General features: G+C 37.8%; 1 protein-coding gene across 1 annotated transcript in view; it reads right to left on the reverse strand.

The window, feature by feature from the left end:
- Positions 1-661: 661 nt before the first annotated feature.
- The window catches only part of LOC150083334 (uncharacterized), a 90278-nt gene continuing 72388 nt past the window's right edge, over positions 662-18551 (reverse strand). The window contains exon 4 of the mRNA XM_090377191.1: positions 662-1705. Within this exon, the coding sequence (XP_090233317.1) occupies positions 719-1705 (987 nt within the window). The 3' untranslated portion in view covers positions 662-718. The remainder of the gene's footprint in view (positions 1706-18551) is intronic.

Genomic DNA, 18551 nt, shown 5'->3' on the forward strand with positions numbered 1-18551 from the left:
TACATTTATGAAGTGTGTAATTTTGTCTATCCTGATAAATAAATCATCTGCTATGACTTTTAATAAGGCAAAATTGTTACCTGAATCCTATATAAAAGTTGTGGACTTCAGATATATAATTCCTCTGGTGGAACCCAGAACCCCAAGATACATTCTGCACAAGGAATTTAACAAAGAGGATATTTTCCCTTTGATTCATTAATGAGATAAAAAACAATGAGTAATCCATTTATAACCAGAATTGAGAGATGTCAGCAAAATTATAACCCCAGATGATTGCATCCTGAGGTGCAGCTGGGCCCCTGATCTCAGTGAAGCCCAAAAAAAAAAAAAAATTATGACATTACAATGACATGTCATTACAAGCTTGGACCCTGGTAGAGTCAAAGCCCAAATATTAAGAAATACATAAGGGAAATAATTTAAATTAACTTTTTTTGTTCTTGGTGAAAAACTTGTGGCACAATCAAAATACATTTTACATTTATAAGTTATTAAAAAATTATCATGCCTCTTTACTTTATAGCCACACCTTGTATGTGAAAGAAACATACATAACCATACCTCTACATAAATTCATTATGTGCCAGTTAAGTTGTTTTTACAGTAACAACAATGAATATATTTTTAATATTACCAGAAATAAATCATGGGTAAATTTCAATCAAATCTGTTTAAGGCATATTAGGAATTATGCAGGTATTCAGGTAATTACAAATTATTCTATATCTAATAAAGAAATTAGTTTATAACTACTAATAGCAATATTGCTTTCTTCTTCTATGCATTTTGAAATGTTAGCTATCTTTTTGGAAGTATCAAGCACAGGCTCTTTGTCATCATACTCAGATAAAATCCTTACAGCTTCAAGCATTATAAGCCAACATCCATACATATCTCTCAAATTATACCCTCCTGCAGAATCATCATTTCTTATGCAAGCTAAATCAATTAACTTTGTGATATCAGATAAACACTGGCTAAAATTAAGGCTACAGGAAGATTTGATTACAGTCATAACACTTTGCATATCTGACTCACATTTGATTCTGTAATTCATTTTTGTTATTAAACTGAGTGCATTTTGAAGCGCATTTTGAAGCTTATTTGCCACAGCTGGTTCCTTCACAAATACTTCTTTAGCAGCAAAAAGAATACTTGCTATGCTTTTAATTGCTTTCTTCTTTTGGGAAAAAGTTTGGTTGTCTGTTTCCATCTTTATAAGAATTAGCATTTTATCCATTAAGTCTTTATATTTCACTGTTACTTCATTACTTTTATTGTCTGATCTTTCCAGATATTCATCTAATTCCTTATAAGTATCCCGTCTAATTGCTATTCCATAAACTTTGGCAAAAATTCCATGTGGGAAATGTTTCACTAACCTTAAAACCCCATTAATAACTTTTAACAGTGGCAATATTTGTGGAAATGCACTAGAAGCTACATGCCCAGAAATTTCTATAAGGTTACCAATACGATCAGCACAATGAAATTTTTCTTTCCAGCTGTTTACACAAACACACAGTTCTTCAAGATTACAGGCTAAAGTCATAAGTCCTTTTCCAGTTTTTTCATAACACTCTAAAAGTTCTTTATAACTCTTGGTAAACGAGGAGATAGCCAAGTTGCAGATTTCCAAGTAATCGTTCAATTTTGTACTGTCAAGAGGCCCTTCTATTGCATCTTCTAATATACTGCATTCCTAATAGTAAACAATAAGAAACATTTTTTACTTTGGTTTTTTTATACTAAAAAAAATTTCAATTTCTAGCCATTTGTTCTTGTAGAAAATTTGTTAATATATTTTGATGTGGTTCCTCAATTTCTAATTGTGAATACATTTTTCAATATATATATAAGTTAAATATAGTGATAGGTCATTAAAATTTCAAGGTAGTATTGCAAGGATGCAGTGAACAATGAGTATAGTATTTGAATCAATAAAAAATGCAAACGTTGGGATAACATCAGGCAAGACAAAAATGGAAAAATTAAGAATCAATAGTGGCAAGAAAAGAAATTTAGAAAGGGATTCAATTCAAAGAATAATAAATGCACCACAATATACAGGGTAATTACAATGTAGCTTTATAACTTATTTATTTTTCATCCAAAAAGGAAAACAAATGACATTCATTCTCTTCATGATGTCTGTTCTTCACTGGTTTGTGGTGGGGGTGGGGAACCTCTCGTCCACAGGCGAAATTTTGCCCCCAGTCTAATTTGAAACCACCCGCTGACAAAGTTCTCTAAAATGCCATAAGCTGTAAGGCAAACAGTCATTTTAATTTAAGTTGTTTTAAGCATTTCATAAACAAATTTCTGTTAGCTGTAATCAGAGGCAGACTGGGTCAAAAATTCTTACCAGGGAAAACTTGTAGCAACCTCATACTAGTGTTTATGGCCATATTGTGAGGAAGTGTGTGTGGGGGGGAGGGTTACAAATAACTAGAGTAATTATAGATCATTAATTTTTTAAATGAATTTTAAATATAAATCACAATTAATAATTTAATTAATTGTGATTTATAATGCTTTATTGTGAAATGAATGAAAGGAATTAACATTCCACTGAATTGTGGGATGTTACTACCTTTAACTCTTAAATTCAAGGGTAGTCCAATTAACACAAAAAAGGATTAACATTCTACAATTCAGTGATGTTCATAAAACCTATACAACACCTCTCCCACATACTGTATTGAGAAGTCATGCTTGTCATAACCACACCACAGCAGCCACAGTCACACTACCTAGTATCAATATGTATGGTAGCTGCTAGTTGCAGTGCCAACCTGGTGCTGCTGCTTTTATCAAACTAACAGCGTCGCATCAACGCTGTTATACAGGCAAACAAAACATTTCCAAATGACTTGACTCGTATATTACTGTCGATAAGGAAGATCTATATTTTTGTGCATTTAGTTTTCATATATTAGTCAACAAATAGAATGTATCGGAGGTCAGAGTCCAATATTGAAAATCATACTGTTCTCTATTTGGCTCCAGCCCACCAGTAAGTCTTATGACCAGTCTGCCTCTGGCCGTAATGCTTGTCTTGTGACATTAATCGTGAGTTGGGATACGTACAAATTGATGTCACACCATTATTACACCCAGTTAGCCCCCCAGACCATGCTTGCACACATTGGTTCTGTCTTATTAGGTCTTGTTATTGGTGATGGATAGTCATTGTTGATTTAAGTGTTTTGTCTTGGTTGGTTGCATCATTGCAAATAAAGTGCAATAATTTTGAATGCTGGCATTTATGATTCTTTTGCTTAGTTCTATCTAAGTCAATATTACCATTATTAACCATATGGTGCAAGGAAGCCTGAGGCTTATGTTGCACCAGCCAAAAAAAAAAAATTCCTCAGTTACCCTGAGAGAGAGAGAGAGAGAGAGAGAGAGAGAGAGAGAAGTAGAAAGAAATCACCAAGAAAGAGAAGAATTATGATATCCAGGTCAGGACCCTGGGTGTGCCAAGCCCATACTCACCAGAGCCACTGTGGTTGTCAAGTATATAAAAGTAATCCCTTTCTGCAATGACTAGCAATAATAAAAGAAGAACTGCAGGCAAAAGTTCTTTTTTTGATAATTATTTTTTTCATGTACTTTCTTGGATTATGTGTGTTTCTTAACTAATAGCATAATCCTCCCTTCCTGTCTTGTCTATCCTTCCTGTACACACTGTACTCCCCAGATTCCAGTTCAGCATTCCTTATATTTGTGGCACCATGTCTGATATACCAACAATATCTGCCTTTCTTGACCAACACCTCAAATTCATCAAATTTATTTACCAAACTCCTAGCATTGGTGTACACGCAAGTATACATGCACCTGTTCCTATTCTTAGCTACCCTAACACAGCCCATGTATTTACTTGTTCCACAATGACTCCCAGCAGTCTCTGAAATCCCTTGCACCTTGTTTTCTAGGCTGCTGCTCATTCCAACAGAAGCAATGCAAGAATCACTTTCACCTCTGGCTGCAACCACTGTTAACCTTTTAGTCTGTGTATCCCCCAAAGCTAGCAGTTTTCCAACCCACCTAACACTGCCTCGATGGCATCAGCATTTGGTAATGTCAGAAACCAAATCCCCATTAACACCATGAATGTAAATACACAGGTCATCATCACCATGCAGGTGTACTGCATTCTACTAAAACGAGATTCATTTACAAGCACAGAATATAACAAGAAACCACAGTGTTAATATTCACAATGAAAGAGGCTGTATATATTTGTAAATAGTTATCCCAAGGGCACGTACAAGACCATCATGCCTTAGAAAAGCGTTGCCAGTCCACCCCCTATGGATAACATGTTTAACTTTAAGATCTATCATTTTAGTTTAATTTTAATACTACCAAGTCAATTTATTTCTATTATTTTTCATTTTTGGATTAAATTGATATCATATTGTATCTGCTTTCCACAATGATACAAGCAAAATTATACAATTCCCCAAGCTTTAAATTAAAATTAACATCCAGCCCACTCTCAGGAATGCAAAGCATTAGATTTTGCCTACGACAAGGTAAACTATGATGCCACGGATAAAACCTGGTACGTCTGCACAACAAATAGTACTACACACATAAAACCTAATGAAGGCGGGAAAATCTAATATTTTCAGACTGATGGAGGTGAGGTACTATGATATTTCAATCTGATACTTTGAATCTCCTATCCTATCACAGTTGGCTGTCATATATGTAAACCACCCTGTTTATTAAAAATTAAGTACATATTTTCAAAAAATTTACTCTCATTATTCCAAATTATTCACCAAGTAATTACCTAAAGTTAATCTAACAAAACTGGTATAGAGATTACAGAAATGGGTATGTATAATACATTAGCATTAGTAGAGGCATATGATGCAAGAAAGCAAGCTTATGCAGCATCAGCCAAAAAAAAAAAAAAAAACAACTCTCCCCCATTTCACCCCTCTGTTTGTTCCAAGTACCTTTCCGGCTCAGCCTTAAGTTTATTTAGGCTATCAACTTCCACAACAAAGGATGGAAGTCTGTTCCACCAACCAACCACCTGCTGGTTAAAGGCACATCTATCCTACTTCTGTCTTTCCTCAATTTGAATTTATGCCCTCTCAAATTCTGAGCAAGAGGAAGAATTCCATTAGCATTGAGCATGCTCAAGCCATTCAAGGCTTTATACCCTCAATCAGATCACCTCGCAGGTGCCTAGTCTCCAGACACTGTAATTTGCAAAATTTAAGCCTTTCTTCATAAGAGCAACCCTTTGTTCCATTCACTAATCTTGTTGCCCTTCTCTGTACTCGTTCCAACAGCTCTACATCCTTCTTAAAATGAGGCCTCCAGACCTGTATACAGTACTCAAGGTGTGGCCTGACCATTGCCTTATATAAGGGGATAATCACCTCCTTATCCCTGGAAATCCCTTGCACCTTGTTTTTTACATTCCTCTTTTACATTTAACATTCCTCTAGTATAGCTACATGTCTGCTCAAAGCCCCTGAGGAAGTAGCAGGGGTATGGCCATGAGAAAGAATGTTAATTTTCACTAACTTTTGCTAATTTTCTCCAATTTTTCCAGCTTTGTCTAATCTTCTTTAAATTTACATTAAATTGTTGTTTTTTATGTAACTTAGATACATCCTTCATAAAACCTATACAACGCCTCTCCCACATACTGTATCGAGAAGTCATGCTTGTCATACCCACAAAAGGCTATCCATACCAGGGCTAGATTTATATATAACAAGCGGGTTGGTTGGTGTCACTACAAACCTATGCTCCCAAGTAATACCATAATTTAATAAGTAATAATGTATAAATAAGTTAAGTACATATATAACCCATGCACGTATAATGTCTAATTGTCACAGGACAATAGCATTAACTTAGGAGCCAATACCCTCATTTACGCTATTTAATATTTAAATCTAATTGTCATTAGACATAATTACAATAAATATATGGTCGACCACCTTTTTGCAGCCACCCAGGGGTCTGCAGACCCCAGTTTGGGAAACGCTGCTCTATAATATCCTCTTCCTTCTAGAGTTTATATAACTAAAGAATTCCTTGCTGTTTTGCTTCACATCCTTTGCCAAAAATTTCTTGTAATCTGTCTTCGCTTGCCTAACTTCCTTTGTGATTGATTACAGACTAGCTTATAACTATCATAGGCTTCTGTGTCACCTGATAATTAATATGCATCACATGCAGCTTTCTTCTCTGCCACGAGTCACATTAGTTCATCTGACATCCTAAACCTTGAACAGTATTTCTTAATCAGTGTGAAAAGCCTAGTAGCTTCCATGATTACTTCCTTGAGTGCTTACCATTTAGAATTTGCTGCTGGTAACATCAGTTGGTCCCACTGTATACAATTTAAAAACTGCCTGAGACCATTATAGTCCCTTTTATGGAAGCAAAAACCCTCCCCTTTACTCCTGATGGTATTAATATCTTTAAGTAAATCCCACATCAGTACACTATGATCACTGCCACCCAGTGGTTCCTTTTATCTGCAAATTCTTAATGCACGAATAATCACTGCTGATAACCAGATCAAGAGTATTGCTCTCTGGCTGCCTCTCAAATGTGTTGCTGTAGAAAACAATCATCCAATAAATCCACAAAAGTCTTGCTAATGTGCGAGTGATCAATCCACAAATTCCAGTCAATATCTGGGAAGTTAAAATCCCCCATTATTAGACAATCTGTTTACTGGCACACTATTTCTCTGTACAGTTGTTCGTTGTACTCATCTGAGTCATTATGCCTATAATACACTTCTACTCTCAAAGAAAAACAAAATCTAAGGAAGTGCATCCAGTTGACATAGATGGTCAGTGCAATGACTCATCATTGCACTGACCATCTATGTCAACTGGATGCACTTCCTTAGATTTTGTTTTTCTTAACACCATAACCTCTCCTCCTTTCCTATTACTCCCCAAATTCCAATTCTACACTGCTTATATCAGTGTGACACTGTCTCTGATATCCCAACAATATCTGCCTTTGATGTCTTGACCAGCACATCAAATTTATTTACTATACTTCTAGCATTGGTGTACATGCAAGTATACATGCACCTATTCTTAGTTACCCTAACACAGCCCATGTATTTATTTGTTCCCCGAAGACTCCCACCAGTCCCCGAAAACCTCAGCACCCCACCCTCCAATCTAATAGAAGCAGTGCAAGAATCGCTTCCACCTCTGCCTGTGGCCATTGTTAATCTTTTAGTCTGTGAACCCCCCCCCCCTGCCAAGCTAGCAGTTTTACAGATCAAACTAACACTTCCTCAATAGCATTGGCAAATATTTTTGCACCCCTTCTATTTAAGTGTATCTCACCCTGTAGAAGCAGTCTCTTCTGTTAACAAGCACAGACCATGCTGAAAAAAATTCTACCCCATGAGCCTTGCACAATCTCTCCAGGGCCAAATTGATTCACAAGACTCTCATCACATACTCCCTCCTGTTGTGTCTGGGCAGAATTACAGACACTTTCAAATTTAACCCTAACTCACGACTTTTTTTCAACATTGACCTATACTTGTTAAGTAAAGTCTGCAGATTTCGTACTCTTAATGTCATTAGTGCCAACGTGTACAACAGTATTACCCTTTGTGCCCTTAAAAGATGATATCTTCTCTACAACATCATCAACTTTTGCCCTTGGCAGACATACCCTGGTCCTATTCCACCTATCCTTTTTAAACAATATATTACCAGTCTCCCTGACAATGGAGTCAGCAACAAGAACTATCTTCTGAGGGACCAGCACATTCTGGCTTGGCGATTGCCACTGTGTAGCCTGATGCACAAGAAGGAGCTCTGGCATTGAGTTGGGCAGCTGAGAGCTTCATGGGTCCCTCACTTTAATACCTTCGAAGGCATCTACCCGACTCTTAAAACTCCAATAGGCACCCATCAGGATGCTGAGTTGGTGCCTAATTTCTTGACAATCTCTGCACCTAGCACACACACACACAGACATCCTCCTTGGCTAGATCATATCCTGTTCCAGAATGTCTGCAAACATTTCACAAGCTGCACATTTTTTGAGGCTGTGATGTGTTGGAGAACCCCCCCCTCGGTTCTCCCCCAAGCCACAGCACCCCTGCTACTTTGTGCTAGTTGCGTTGCTGCTCCAGTCTGGGGAATGATATCTGATTGAATACAATGAAAATTAATAAGATTAATCAATTTAATTTGTCAATTATCAATCTACGCTATCTAATAGATTTCTAAATGCAATGATACATAATACGCTATCTAATAGATTTCTAAATGCAGTGATACGTACTACGCTATCTAGTTTTACGTAGTAGTAGTAGTGGCACATGATGCAAGAAAGCAAGTGTAGGAGCTTATGCAGCATCAGCCAAAAAAAAAAAAAAAAAAAAAAAAAAATCACACCATTCCCTCCAAATGCCTGTCCAGTTCCTCCTTAAATTTATTTAACCTATCAACTTCTACAACGACAGATGGAAGTTTGTTCCAGCAATTAACCACCCGCTGGCTAAAGGCAAATTTCCGCACATCTATTCTACATCTGTCCTTTCTTAATTTGAACTTATGTCCCCGTAGGTTGGTAATCTGAACAAGTGGAAGGATCCCATCAGAATTCAGCGTGCTCAACCCATTCAAGGCCTTATAGACCTCAATCAGATCAACGCGCAGGTGCCTAGTCTCCAGCCACTGCAATTTGCAGAACTTAAGCCTCTCTTGGTAAGAGAATGTCTTCATTCCCCTCACCAATCGTGTTGCTCTTCTCTGTACACGCTCAAGCAAATCTACATCCTTCCTAAAATGAGGCCTCCAGACCTGTACGCAGTACTCAAGGCGTGGCCTGACCATTGCCTTATACAGAGGGACAATCACCTCCTTTTCCCTGCTAGCAAAATTCCTATATATCATTGACAAAACCCCATGACCCGCCCTAGCTGCCTGTTTGCACTGCTCAGAAAACTTCATATCTGACTGCACAATTACTCCCAGGTCTTTTTCATTTTCTACCACCTTAAGTGTAGTACCACACAGTTGGTACGTTTCTCTGGGGTTACTTCTACCCATATGCAGTACTTTGCATTTGTCAAGGTTGAACTTCAGTTGCCACTTCTTAGCCCATCTGCCCAAATTATCTAGATCCTGTTGCAGTAGCACGCTGCCATTACTGTCATTAACAACCCTGCCAACCTTTGTGTCATCTGCAAACTTCGACATTAAGCCTGATCTACCTTCATCAATATCATTGATAAATACACAAAACAACAGTGGACCCAACACCGAACCCTGTGGGACTCCACTAATAACATTAGTCCACGAAGAGCAGCACCCATTGATTACCACCCTCTGTCTTCTCCCACTTAACCATCCTTTTATCCATTGTAGCAACTTACCCTTAATACCATTCTGCTCCAATTTGTACAGTAGTCTTCCATGCGCAACAGTGTCAAAAGCTTTCCTGAAATCCAAGTATATGATATCAAAATTATTTTTTGCATCCAGTTCCTTTGTGACCACATCATAATAACCAATCAAATTTGTCAGACAAGGCTTTCCCTTAACAAACCCATGCTGTGTTTGAATTATTGCTGCAGTCTTGTCTAGATGATCCTGCAATGCATCTTTAACCAGCGACTCCATTATTTTACCCGGAACAGAAGTTAAACTAACTGGTCTGTAATTACTCGTGTCACCCTTCGATCCACCTTTGTGAATTGGGGACACATTTGCACATCTCCAGTCTGTGGAAACCTCCCCTGAGTCCAAGGATGCTCTCATAATTATGGCTAAGGGTTTGCTTAGTTGCTTTGCCGCCTCCTTTAAAATAACTGGATAGATCCCATCCACCCCAGGTGCCTTTCTTATGTTTAACTTCAACAATTTCTCCTCCACTTTGCTCTCAGTTATTACAAAATCATTAAGCACACTGCTACAATTTGATAACCTTCTTCCATTTTCAAATTGTAATAATTCCTCACGTGTGAATGTAGATGCAAAATACTCATTTAGTTTGTTTGCTATCTGAGCAGGATCATCAACATTCGAACCATCGATGTCAAGTGGACCAATCATATTCAACCCCTTCCTTTTAGAGTTTATATAAATAAAGAAATCCTTGCTGTTTTTCTTAGCATCTTTTGCCAAAGATTTCTCGTAATCTGCCTTCGCCTGCCTAACCTCCTTTGTTAACCTGATTACAGACTAGCTTATATCTGCCACAGGCTTCTGAGTCGCTTGATAATTTATATGCATCCCATGCATTTTCTTCTCTGTTACGAGACTCATTAGTTCATTTGATAACCATTTAGGCCTAAACCTTGAACGATATTTCTTAATCGGTATATAAAGTCTAGTAGCTTCCACGATTAATTCTTTGAATGCTTCCCGCTTAGAATTTACTGTTTGTAACATCGTCAGTTGATCCCACTGTACAGAATTTAAAAACTGTCTGAGACCACTGTACTCCCCTTTACGGAAGCAAAAACCCTTTCCTTTACCCCTGACGGTAGTTACCTCTTTGAGTAAATCCCACTTCAGCACACTGTGATCACTGCCACCTAGTGGTTCTTTTATCTGCAAATTCCTAATACATGAATGATCACTGCTGATAACCAGATCAAGAGTATTACTTTCTCTGGTTGCCTCTCGAACATGCTGCTGCAGAAAACAATCATCCACTAAATCCACAAAAATCTGACTAGTGCGTGAGTGCCCAACCCACAAGTTCCAGTCAATATCTGGGAAGTTAAAATCCCCCATTATAAGACATTCCGATTTACTAGCCTACTCTATTTCTCTGTACAATTGTTCATTGTACTCATTCAAGTCATTAGGCCTATAACACACTCCTACTCTAAATTTTGCTTTCGCAGTGCTTATGTCACACCAAACTGACTCAACAGTGCACTGTTCATCTATATCAACTGGATGCACTTCTTTTGATTTTATGTTTTTCTTTATTAACAGCATAACACCTCCTCCCTTCCTATCCTGTCTATCCTTTCTGTACACATTGTACTCCCCAAATTCCAGTTCGGCATTCCTTATATCTGTGTGACACCACGTCTCTGATATCCCAACAATATCCGCCTTTGATGTCTTGACCAAAACTTCAAATTCATCAAATTTATTTACTATACTTCTAGCATTGGTATACATGCAAGTATACATGCTCCTACTCCTATTCTTAGTTACCCTAACACATCCCATATACCCACCTATTTCAGGATGACTGCCATCAGTCTCTGAAACCCCCAACACCCCACGCTCCAGGTCGCTACTTATTCTAATAGAAGTTGTGCAAGAATCACCTTCACCTCTGCCTACGGCTACTGTTAAACTATTAGTCCTTGTATCCCCCCAAGCTATCAGTTTTCCGACCCACCTAACACTGCCTCGATAGCATCAGCAAATATTCTTGCACCCTTTCTATTTAAGTGTATCCCATCCCTGTAGAAGCAGTCTCTCCTGTTAACAAGTACAGTCCAGGCTGAAAAAAATTCTATACTTGTTAACAGGAGAGACTGCTTCTACAGGGATGGGATACACTTAAATAGAAAGGGTGCAAGAATGTTTGCTGATGCTATCGAGGCAATGTTAGGTGGGTCGGAAAACTGCTAGATTGGGGGGATACAAGGACTAATAGATTAACAGTAGCCACTGGCAGAGGTGAAAGTGATTCTTGCACTGCTTCTATTGGAATGAGCCGCAGCCTGGAAAATAAGATGCAGGATATTTCAGAGACTGCTGGGAATCATTGGGGTACAAGTAAACACATGGGTTGTGTTAGGGTAGCTAAGAAAAAGAACAGGTGCATGTATACTTGCGTGTACACCAATGCTAGGAGTTTAGTAAATAAATTTGATGAATTTGAGGTGTTGCTCAAAACATCAAAGGCAGATATTGTGGGGATTTCAGAGACGTGGTGTCACACAGATATAAGAAATGCAGAACTGGAATTTGGGGAGTACAATGTCTACAGAAAGGATAGACAGGATAGGAAGGGAGGAGGGGTTATGCTATTAGTTAAAAAACACATAAAATCCAAGGAAGTGAAGCCAGTCGACATCGCTGGACAGTGCAGTGTCGAGTCAGTTTGGTGTGACATAAGCATTGGGAGATCAAAATTGAGAGTAGGAGTGTGCTATAGGCCTAATGACTCTGATGAGTATAATAAGAAACTGTTCGGAGAAATAGAGTGGGCCAGTAAATCAGAGAGTCTTATAATGGGGGATTTTAATTTCCCAGATATTGACTGGAATTTGGGGGCTGGTCACTCACACAGTAGCAAGGCTTTTGTGGATTTATTGGATGATTGTTTTCTACATCAGCATGTTCGGGAGGCAACTAGAGGGAGTAATACTCTTGATTTGATTATCAGTAGTGATTCTTCATGCATTAAGAATCTGCAGATAAATGAACCACTTGGTGGCAGTGATCACAGTGTGCTGAAGTGGGAGTTACTCAAAGAGGTAACTACCATTAGGGGTAAAGGGAAGGGGTATTGCTTTCGTAAAGGCGACTACAATGGACTGAGACAGTATTTAAATTCTATACAGTGGGATCAACTGATGATATTGCCAACAGCAAATTCAAAATGGAAAGCATTCAAAGAACTTATCGTGGAAGCTACTAGGCTTTACATACCAACTAAGAAATATTGTTCAAGGTTTAGGCCTAAATGGTTGTCAGATGAACTAATGAGGCATATGGCAGAGAAGAAAAATGCATGGGATACATACAAATTAACACGTGACACGGACGCCTATGATAGATACAAGTTGATCTGTAACCAAGTTACAAAGGAGGTTAGGCAGGCGAAGGCAGATTACGAGAGATCCTTGGCAAGGGATGCGAAGAAAAACAGCAAAGAGTTCTTTACTTATGTAAACTCTAGAAGGAAGGGGATGAATCAGATTGGTCCACTAGAGATCGATGGGTCAACTGTTGATGACCCTGCTCGGGTAGCTAACAAACTAAATAAATATTTTGCATCGACATTCACACATGAGGAGTTATTCAGCGAAGGGAATGCCAGAGGTGTATTCAACTCTAGCAGTAAGCTAGAGAATCTTGTAATAACTGAGAGCAAAGTGGAGGAGAAATTGTTGAAGATAAACACAAGAAAGGCACCTGGGGTGGATGGGATCTATCCAGTTATATTAAAGGAGGCAGCAAAGGAGGTAAGCAAACCCTTAGCCATAATTATGAGAGCTTCCTTGGACTCAGGGGAGGTACCCATTGACTGGAGATGTGCAAATGTGACCCCAATTCACAAAGGGGGATCAAAGGCTGACACAAGTAATTATAGACCTGTGAGTTTAACTTCTGTTCCCGGAAAATTAATGGAGGCACTGGTGAAAGAAGCACTGCAGGATCATCTAGACAAGACTTCAGTTATAGCTAGGACACAACATGGTTTTGTTAAGGGGAAGTCTTGCCTGACCAATTTGATTGGATACTATGATGCAGTCACAAAAGAACTGGATGCAGGGAATAACTTTGATATTATATACTTGGATCTTAGAAAGGCTTTTGATACTGTTGCACATGGAAGACTGCTGCACAAATTGGAGCAGTGTGGCATTGGAGGCAAGTTGCTGCTATGGATAAAGGGGTGGTTGAGGGGGAGAAGACAGAGAGTGGTAATCAATGGACACTGCTCATCGTGGACTAATGTTATTAGTGGAGTCCCTCAGGGTTCAGTATTGGGGCCTTTATTGTTTTCTGTATTTATCCATCCCTTGTCGTGGAAGTTGATAGCCTAAATAAGTTTAAGGCTCAGCTGGACAGGTATTTCGAACGAACAGAGGGGTGAAGTGGAAGTGGTTATTTTTATTTATTTATGTTACTTTTTTTTTTTGGCTGATGCTGCATAAGCTTGCTTTCTTGCATCAAATGCCTCTACTAATGCTAATGCTATACCTTGAGCCTTGCACAATCTTTCCAGGGCCGAATTGATTGACAAGGCTCTCATCATATACTCCCTCCTATCGTGTCTGGGCAGAATTGCAGACACTTTCAAATTCAACCCTAATTCACGGCTTTTTTTCATCAGTGACCTGTACTTGCTAAGTAATTCCGCCGGTCTCCTACTCTTAATATCATTAGTGCCAACGTGTACAACTATATCACCTCTTTTGCCCCTAAAAGATGATATCTGCTCTACAACGTCATCAACCTTTGCCCCTGGCAGACATACCCTGGTCCTGTTCCACCTATCCTTTTTACAAAGGATGTTTCCCGTTTCCCTGACAATAGAGTCACCAACAACTACTAGTTCCTTTGGGACCAGTGCAATCTGCCTTGGGGGTTGCCGCTGTGTTGCGTGATGACCAAGTGCAAGCTCTGGCGTTGATTTGGGCAGCTGAGAGCCTGATGGGCCCCTCAATTTAGATCTTTCGAGGGCATCCACCCTGTCCTTCAAACTCTCATATAGGCCCATAACAACACTGAGGTGTTGCCTGATTTCCTTACACTCCTTACATCGCGCACACACAAAGACATCCCCTATGGCAATATCATGTTCCATTCCAGATAGGCCTCATTTTAGGAAAGATGTTGAGCTACTAGAAAAAGTAAAGAGAAGGACAACAAGATTAGGGAGTAGAAGAAAGGGTTGCTGTTACCAAGATAGGTTTAAGTTCTGCAAATTGCAGTGGTTGGAGACTAGGCACTTGTGAGGTGATCTGATTGAGATGTATAAGACCTTGAATGGTTTGAGTAATATCAATTCTGATGGGATCATTATTATTATTATTACCCATATGGTGCAAGGAAGACTGAGGCTTATGCTGCACCAGCCAAAAAAAGTTACCCAGAGAGAGAGAGAAACAAGAGTCAGAAGTAGAAGGAAATCACCAAGAAACAGAAGAATGATGATAACCAGCTCAGGACCTTGGGTGTGTCAAACCCATACCAATGTGAGCCCCTGAGGTTTCTTCCTCTTGTTCAGATTCCACTCCTGAGAGGGGCATTAATTCAAATTGAGGAAAGACAGTAGTAGAATAGATGTGCAGAAATTTGCCTTTAACCAGCAGGTGGTTGATGGTAGGAACCAACTTCCATCTGTCGTAGTGGAAGTCAACAACTTAAATAAGTTCAAATCAGAACTAGACAAGCATTGGTCTAGAGTGAACTATAATGAATGGATGAGAAATGGGAAGGTTCCTTTTTTTTTTTTTTTTCTTTTGCTGATGATATATAAACTTGCTTTATTGCATCATATGCTTCTACTAATGCTAATATTATGGGAGATAACTCTGCAATCCAGTTACAGGATTGATTGTATCTGGACTTGGTTGACAGAGCCAGCCCGAGGGTGGTGCGAGTGCACAAGTGCCCGTGCCGCTGACTGATTTTGCAAAATAAAAATGGTTTTATTATTTTTTTTGTTTTAATACTGTCGCAAAATCTAGTGACATCGCCATAAAATGGCCATATTTTTAATATACATAAGAAATAAAATGTCAATAATCATGTTATTAACATTATCTGAAAGCCCGCCAAGAATTCTCCAAAGAACACGGAAAAATATATTCTTTCAAATATATCTCTCCTTACAATTCGCTCAGACGTATGATTATATGTTGCCAGCATTTGCATAGTTATCGTACTCTAAAAGCTATATATACCACCGACTAGGTTTTCTCGGCCCTTTTTCGCTTTCTACCTTTGAGAAATCGAGTGAATTCGAAATTATTCAAAAAGTCGACTTAAATTTTCTTCTGAGAAAATTTTAAGTTAATAATACTGGTTTGACCAAAGCACTTATCCTGCAAAAGAATTACAAAGCACAGTATATGCCCTGCGGAAGTCATAATTTGAATTTAGTTCTTGGAGACATTTCAAAATTATCTTCTCTTGCAAATTCATTTTTTGGGACTTAACAAAGCATATATAATATTTTTGCAAGTTCTGTGATACGCTGGGATATATTAAAAGAGCATGTCAAACATCTTACTCCAAAACCACTGTCAGCAACGTGGTGGGAATGTCGCCTCGAAAGTGTGAAATGTGTGAAATACCAAGTAACGCAATTTTCTCTAGCTTTGAAATACCTTTATGAACGTATACCAGTGACATGAAAACGAAATCCAATCAATCGAAAATAAACTTACTTCATTTGAATTTTTATTAAGTTTGGTCATTTGGTATGACATACTGAATGAAGTAAATATTGTGAGCAAGATATTTCAAAATTAAAATATAGATATCGGTACTGCAAATTCACATTTAAAAGGCCTTTTAAATTTTTTTGAACAGTATCGTGAATCGGGATTCAAATCTTCTTTAATAACTGCAAAGGAAACAGCTGAAGAATTACAAGTGACATCTGAATTTAAGAATCAAAGAACTGGACGAAAAACAAAGCAATTTTGTTATGAAGGAACCGATCAGCCTATTTCATCAGGCAAAGAATATTTCAGAATTCAATATTTTCTAGTCATAATCGATAGTACGATTATTTCTTTTAAGAAAAGATTCGAAATTTATCACGAACATGAGACATCATATGGTTTTTTTTATATAATTCGGATAATATTCAAAAACTGACTGAAAACGATCTTCTTAAATGTTGCAAAGACTTAAATGCTACCTTGCAAGACGATATTGATTGCATTGATTTATTTAATGAAATCAGAATTTGTCGTTGAGTTTTGCCTTCCAGGATCACAATATTATAAATATTACAATATTTACTGAAAGATAATTTATTTGAATTGTATCCAAATTTTGTTACTGTTCTGAAAACTATATTAACCTTACCAATTACCATCGCATCTGCAGAAAGATCTTTCTCAAGATTGAAAATAATAAAAAATTACTTGAGATCTAGCATTAGCCATTTTATCTATCAAATCCGAAATAGCCAAAAAACTAAATTATGATGATATTATCAACGAATTTGCTATAAAACATGTAAGAAAATGAAACAAAAATCACATATTGTGACCTTATTCGATTAAGTCGCATACCACATTGTATTTTATAAGTATATGAAGCAATTATTTTTCTTATTTGATTTATTAAAGATTTTTTTGTGATTGAAAAGTTTATTAAAATAATTTAATTATTTATCATTTTCATGTAATCCTTACTAAACCAATTTGTGCAATGTAATAAATATCAATGCAATAAATTATTTTGTTGTACGAATTTGTATCAAGGCCCCACAAGTCAACTTTGCACCGGGCCCTGCTTTTGTTTGGGCCGGCCCTGTTGGTTGAGTACTTCAAGTGAAACTCTGAGGCTAGTTCTTCCTTGGTTATATATTCTTGAAAGTTCTTGGTATATACTTCTGTCATTATTTCTTCTTTTTTCTTGGACTTATCTATATCAAATATTAAAATGTTCGGCCCTTTTGTCTTGGGCTTTTCAATTTTTAGGCCTAGATTTAAAACCATAGGGTGGTTTACCACCTGTGCAAGGGTCATTTGTTGTTTCCTCTGGTTTTTCAATTCTGTGTCCTTCGCTTTTAATTTAGCTTTAAGTTGCTCATTTTGAACGTGTAGGTCTGTTACTGTTCATTCAAGCTCAGTCCAACAGTCAATAATACTTCTTCATACTGTGGCCAATATCCTAACTGTTTAAGCAGCTATAAATTCTTCTAATTGTAATCTTACTGCAATTACTTTATCCAGGGCAGAGTCAGCTGAGGTGATATTTCTATGTCCTCTGTAATGTTTCATTTTCCTGTTGTGTTTCTTTTTCCCTTGTCCATTTGAACTGGAGATTTGGTTTTTCTAGTTTTAATTCTGTTTATTTTGCTGGAAGCTGGTCTAAGCCTTGTGTACTTCTCATCAGGCAAAGTCTGAGATGGTTTTTCATTGATTTTAGTTCATCGAGTTTGTGCTCTATCCTAAGATCAATTTTCCAGCATTTTTGAGCCGTGCCACTTATTATTTAATGATTTCTGAGACATGGTACTATGTATATCAGAAAGAGTAGACTAACGATTCTAATGGTAAATCGTGCACGAAAAATTTCCCTTTTGTTGACGAGCAATAGTTGGACAAGTTAAAAACAAAATCTGGGGAGGGGATTGAAATGTCTGATGGTTGCGATTGGTAAGTTTTACTATCTAAAATTATATAACATTGTTTAAATCAGTTTATCTACATAAATGGAATTCAGTTTTACAAAAATCTATGAGGAGTTCTCCTCCTTCACTAAACTTTATCAAAATATAAGCATGGCAGTAATCGCAAATCACCCCGTCGTTACCATGTAGCTATTTAATACAATCAGGGGTTCAACAAAAAAATAAGTGAAAAGAAATAAAAATGTTCTTACTTGAGAAAACTTACCTTCTGCATTGATTGGAGTCTCCAGGTCCATAGTTTCAATCAGGACAGTTCTGTAATCGGTGGTAATGGGTTGGATGGTTGTCGATAGTCTCCTGCTGCAGCATACAATCAAGCAGACCTCTGTGTGTACTCTCGACAGCGTCCACATGTATACAAAGGACAGACAAGATAGAAGGGGTGGTTATGCTCTTAGTTAAGAAGCACTAAAATCTAAGGCAGTGCA

This window comes from Mastigoproctus giganteus, chromosome 7 (genome assembly GCF_048544385.1).
Source record: "Mastigoproctus giganteus isolate SK-2022 chromosome 7, ASM4854438v1, whole genome shotgun sequence".
In the NCBI taxonomy this organism is placed as follows: Eukaryota; Metazoa; Arthropoda; class Arachnida; order Uropygi; family Thelyphonidae; genus Mastigoproctus; species Mastigoproctus giganteus.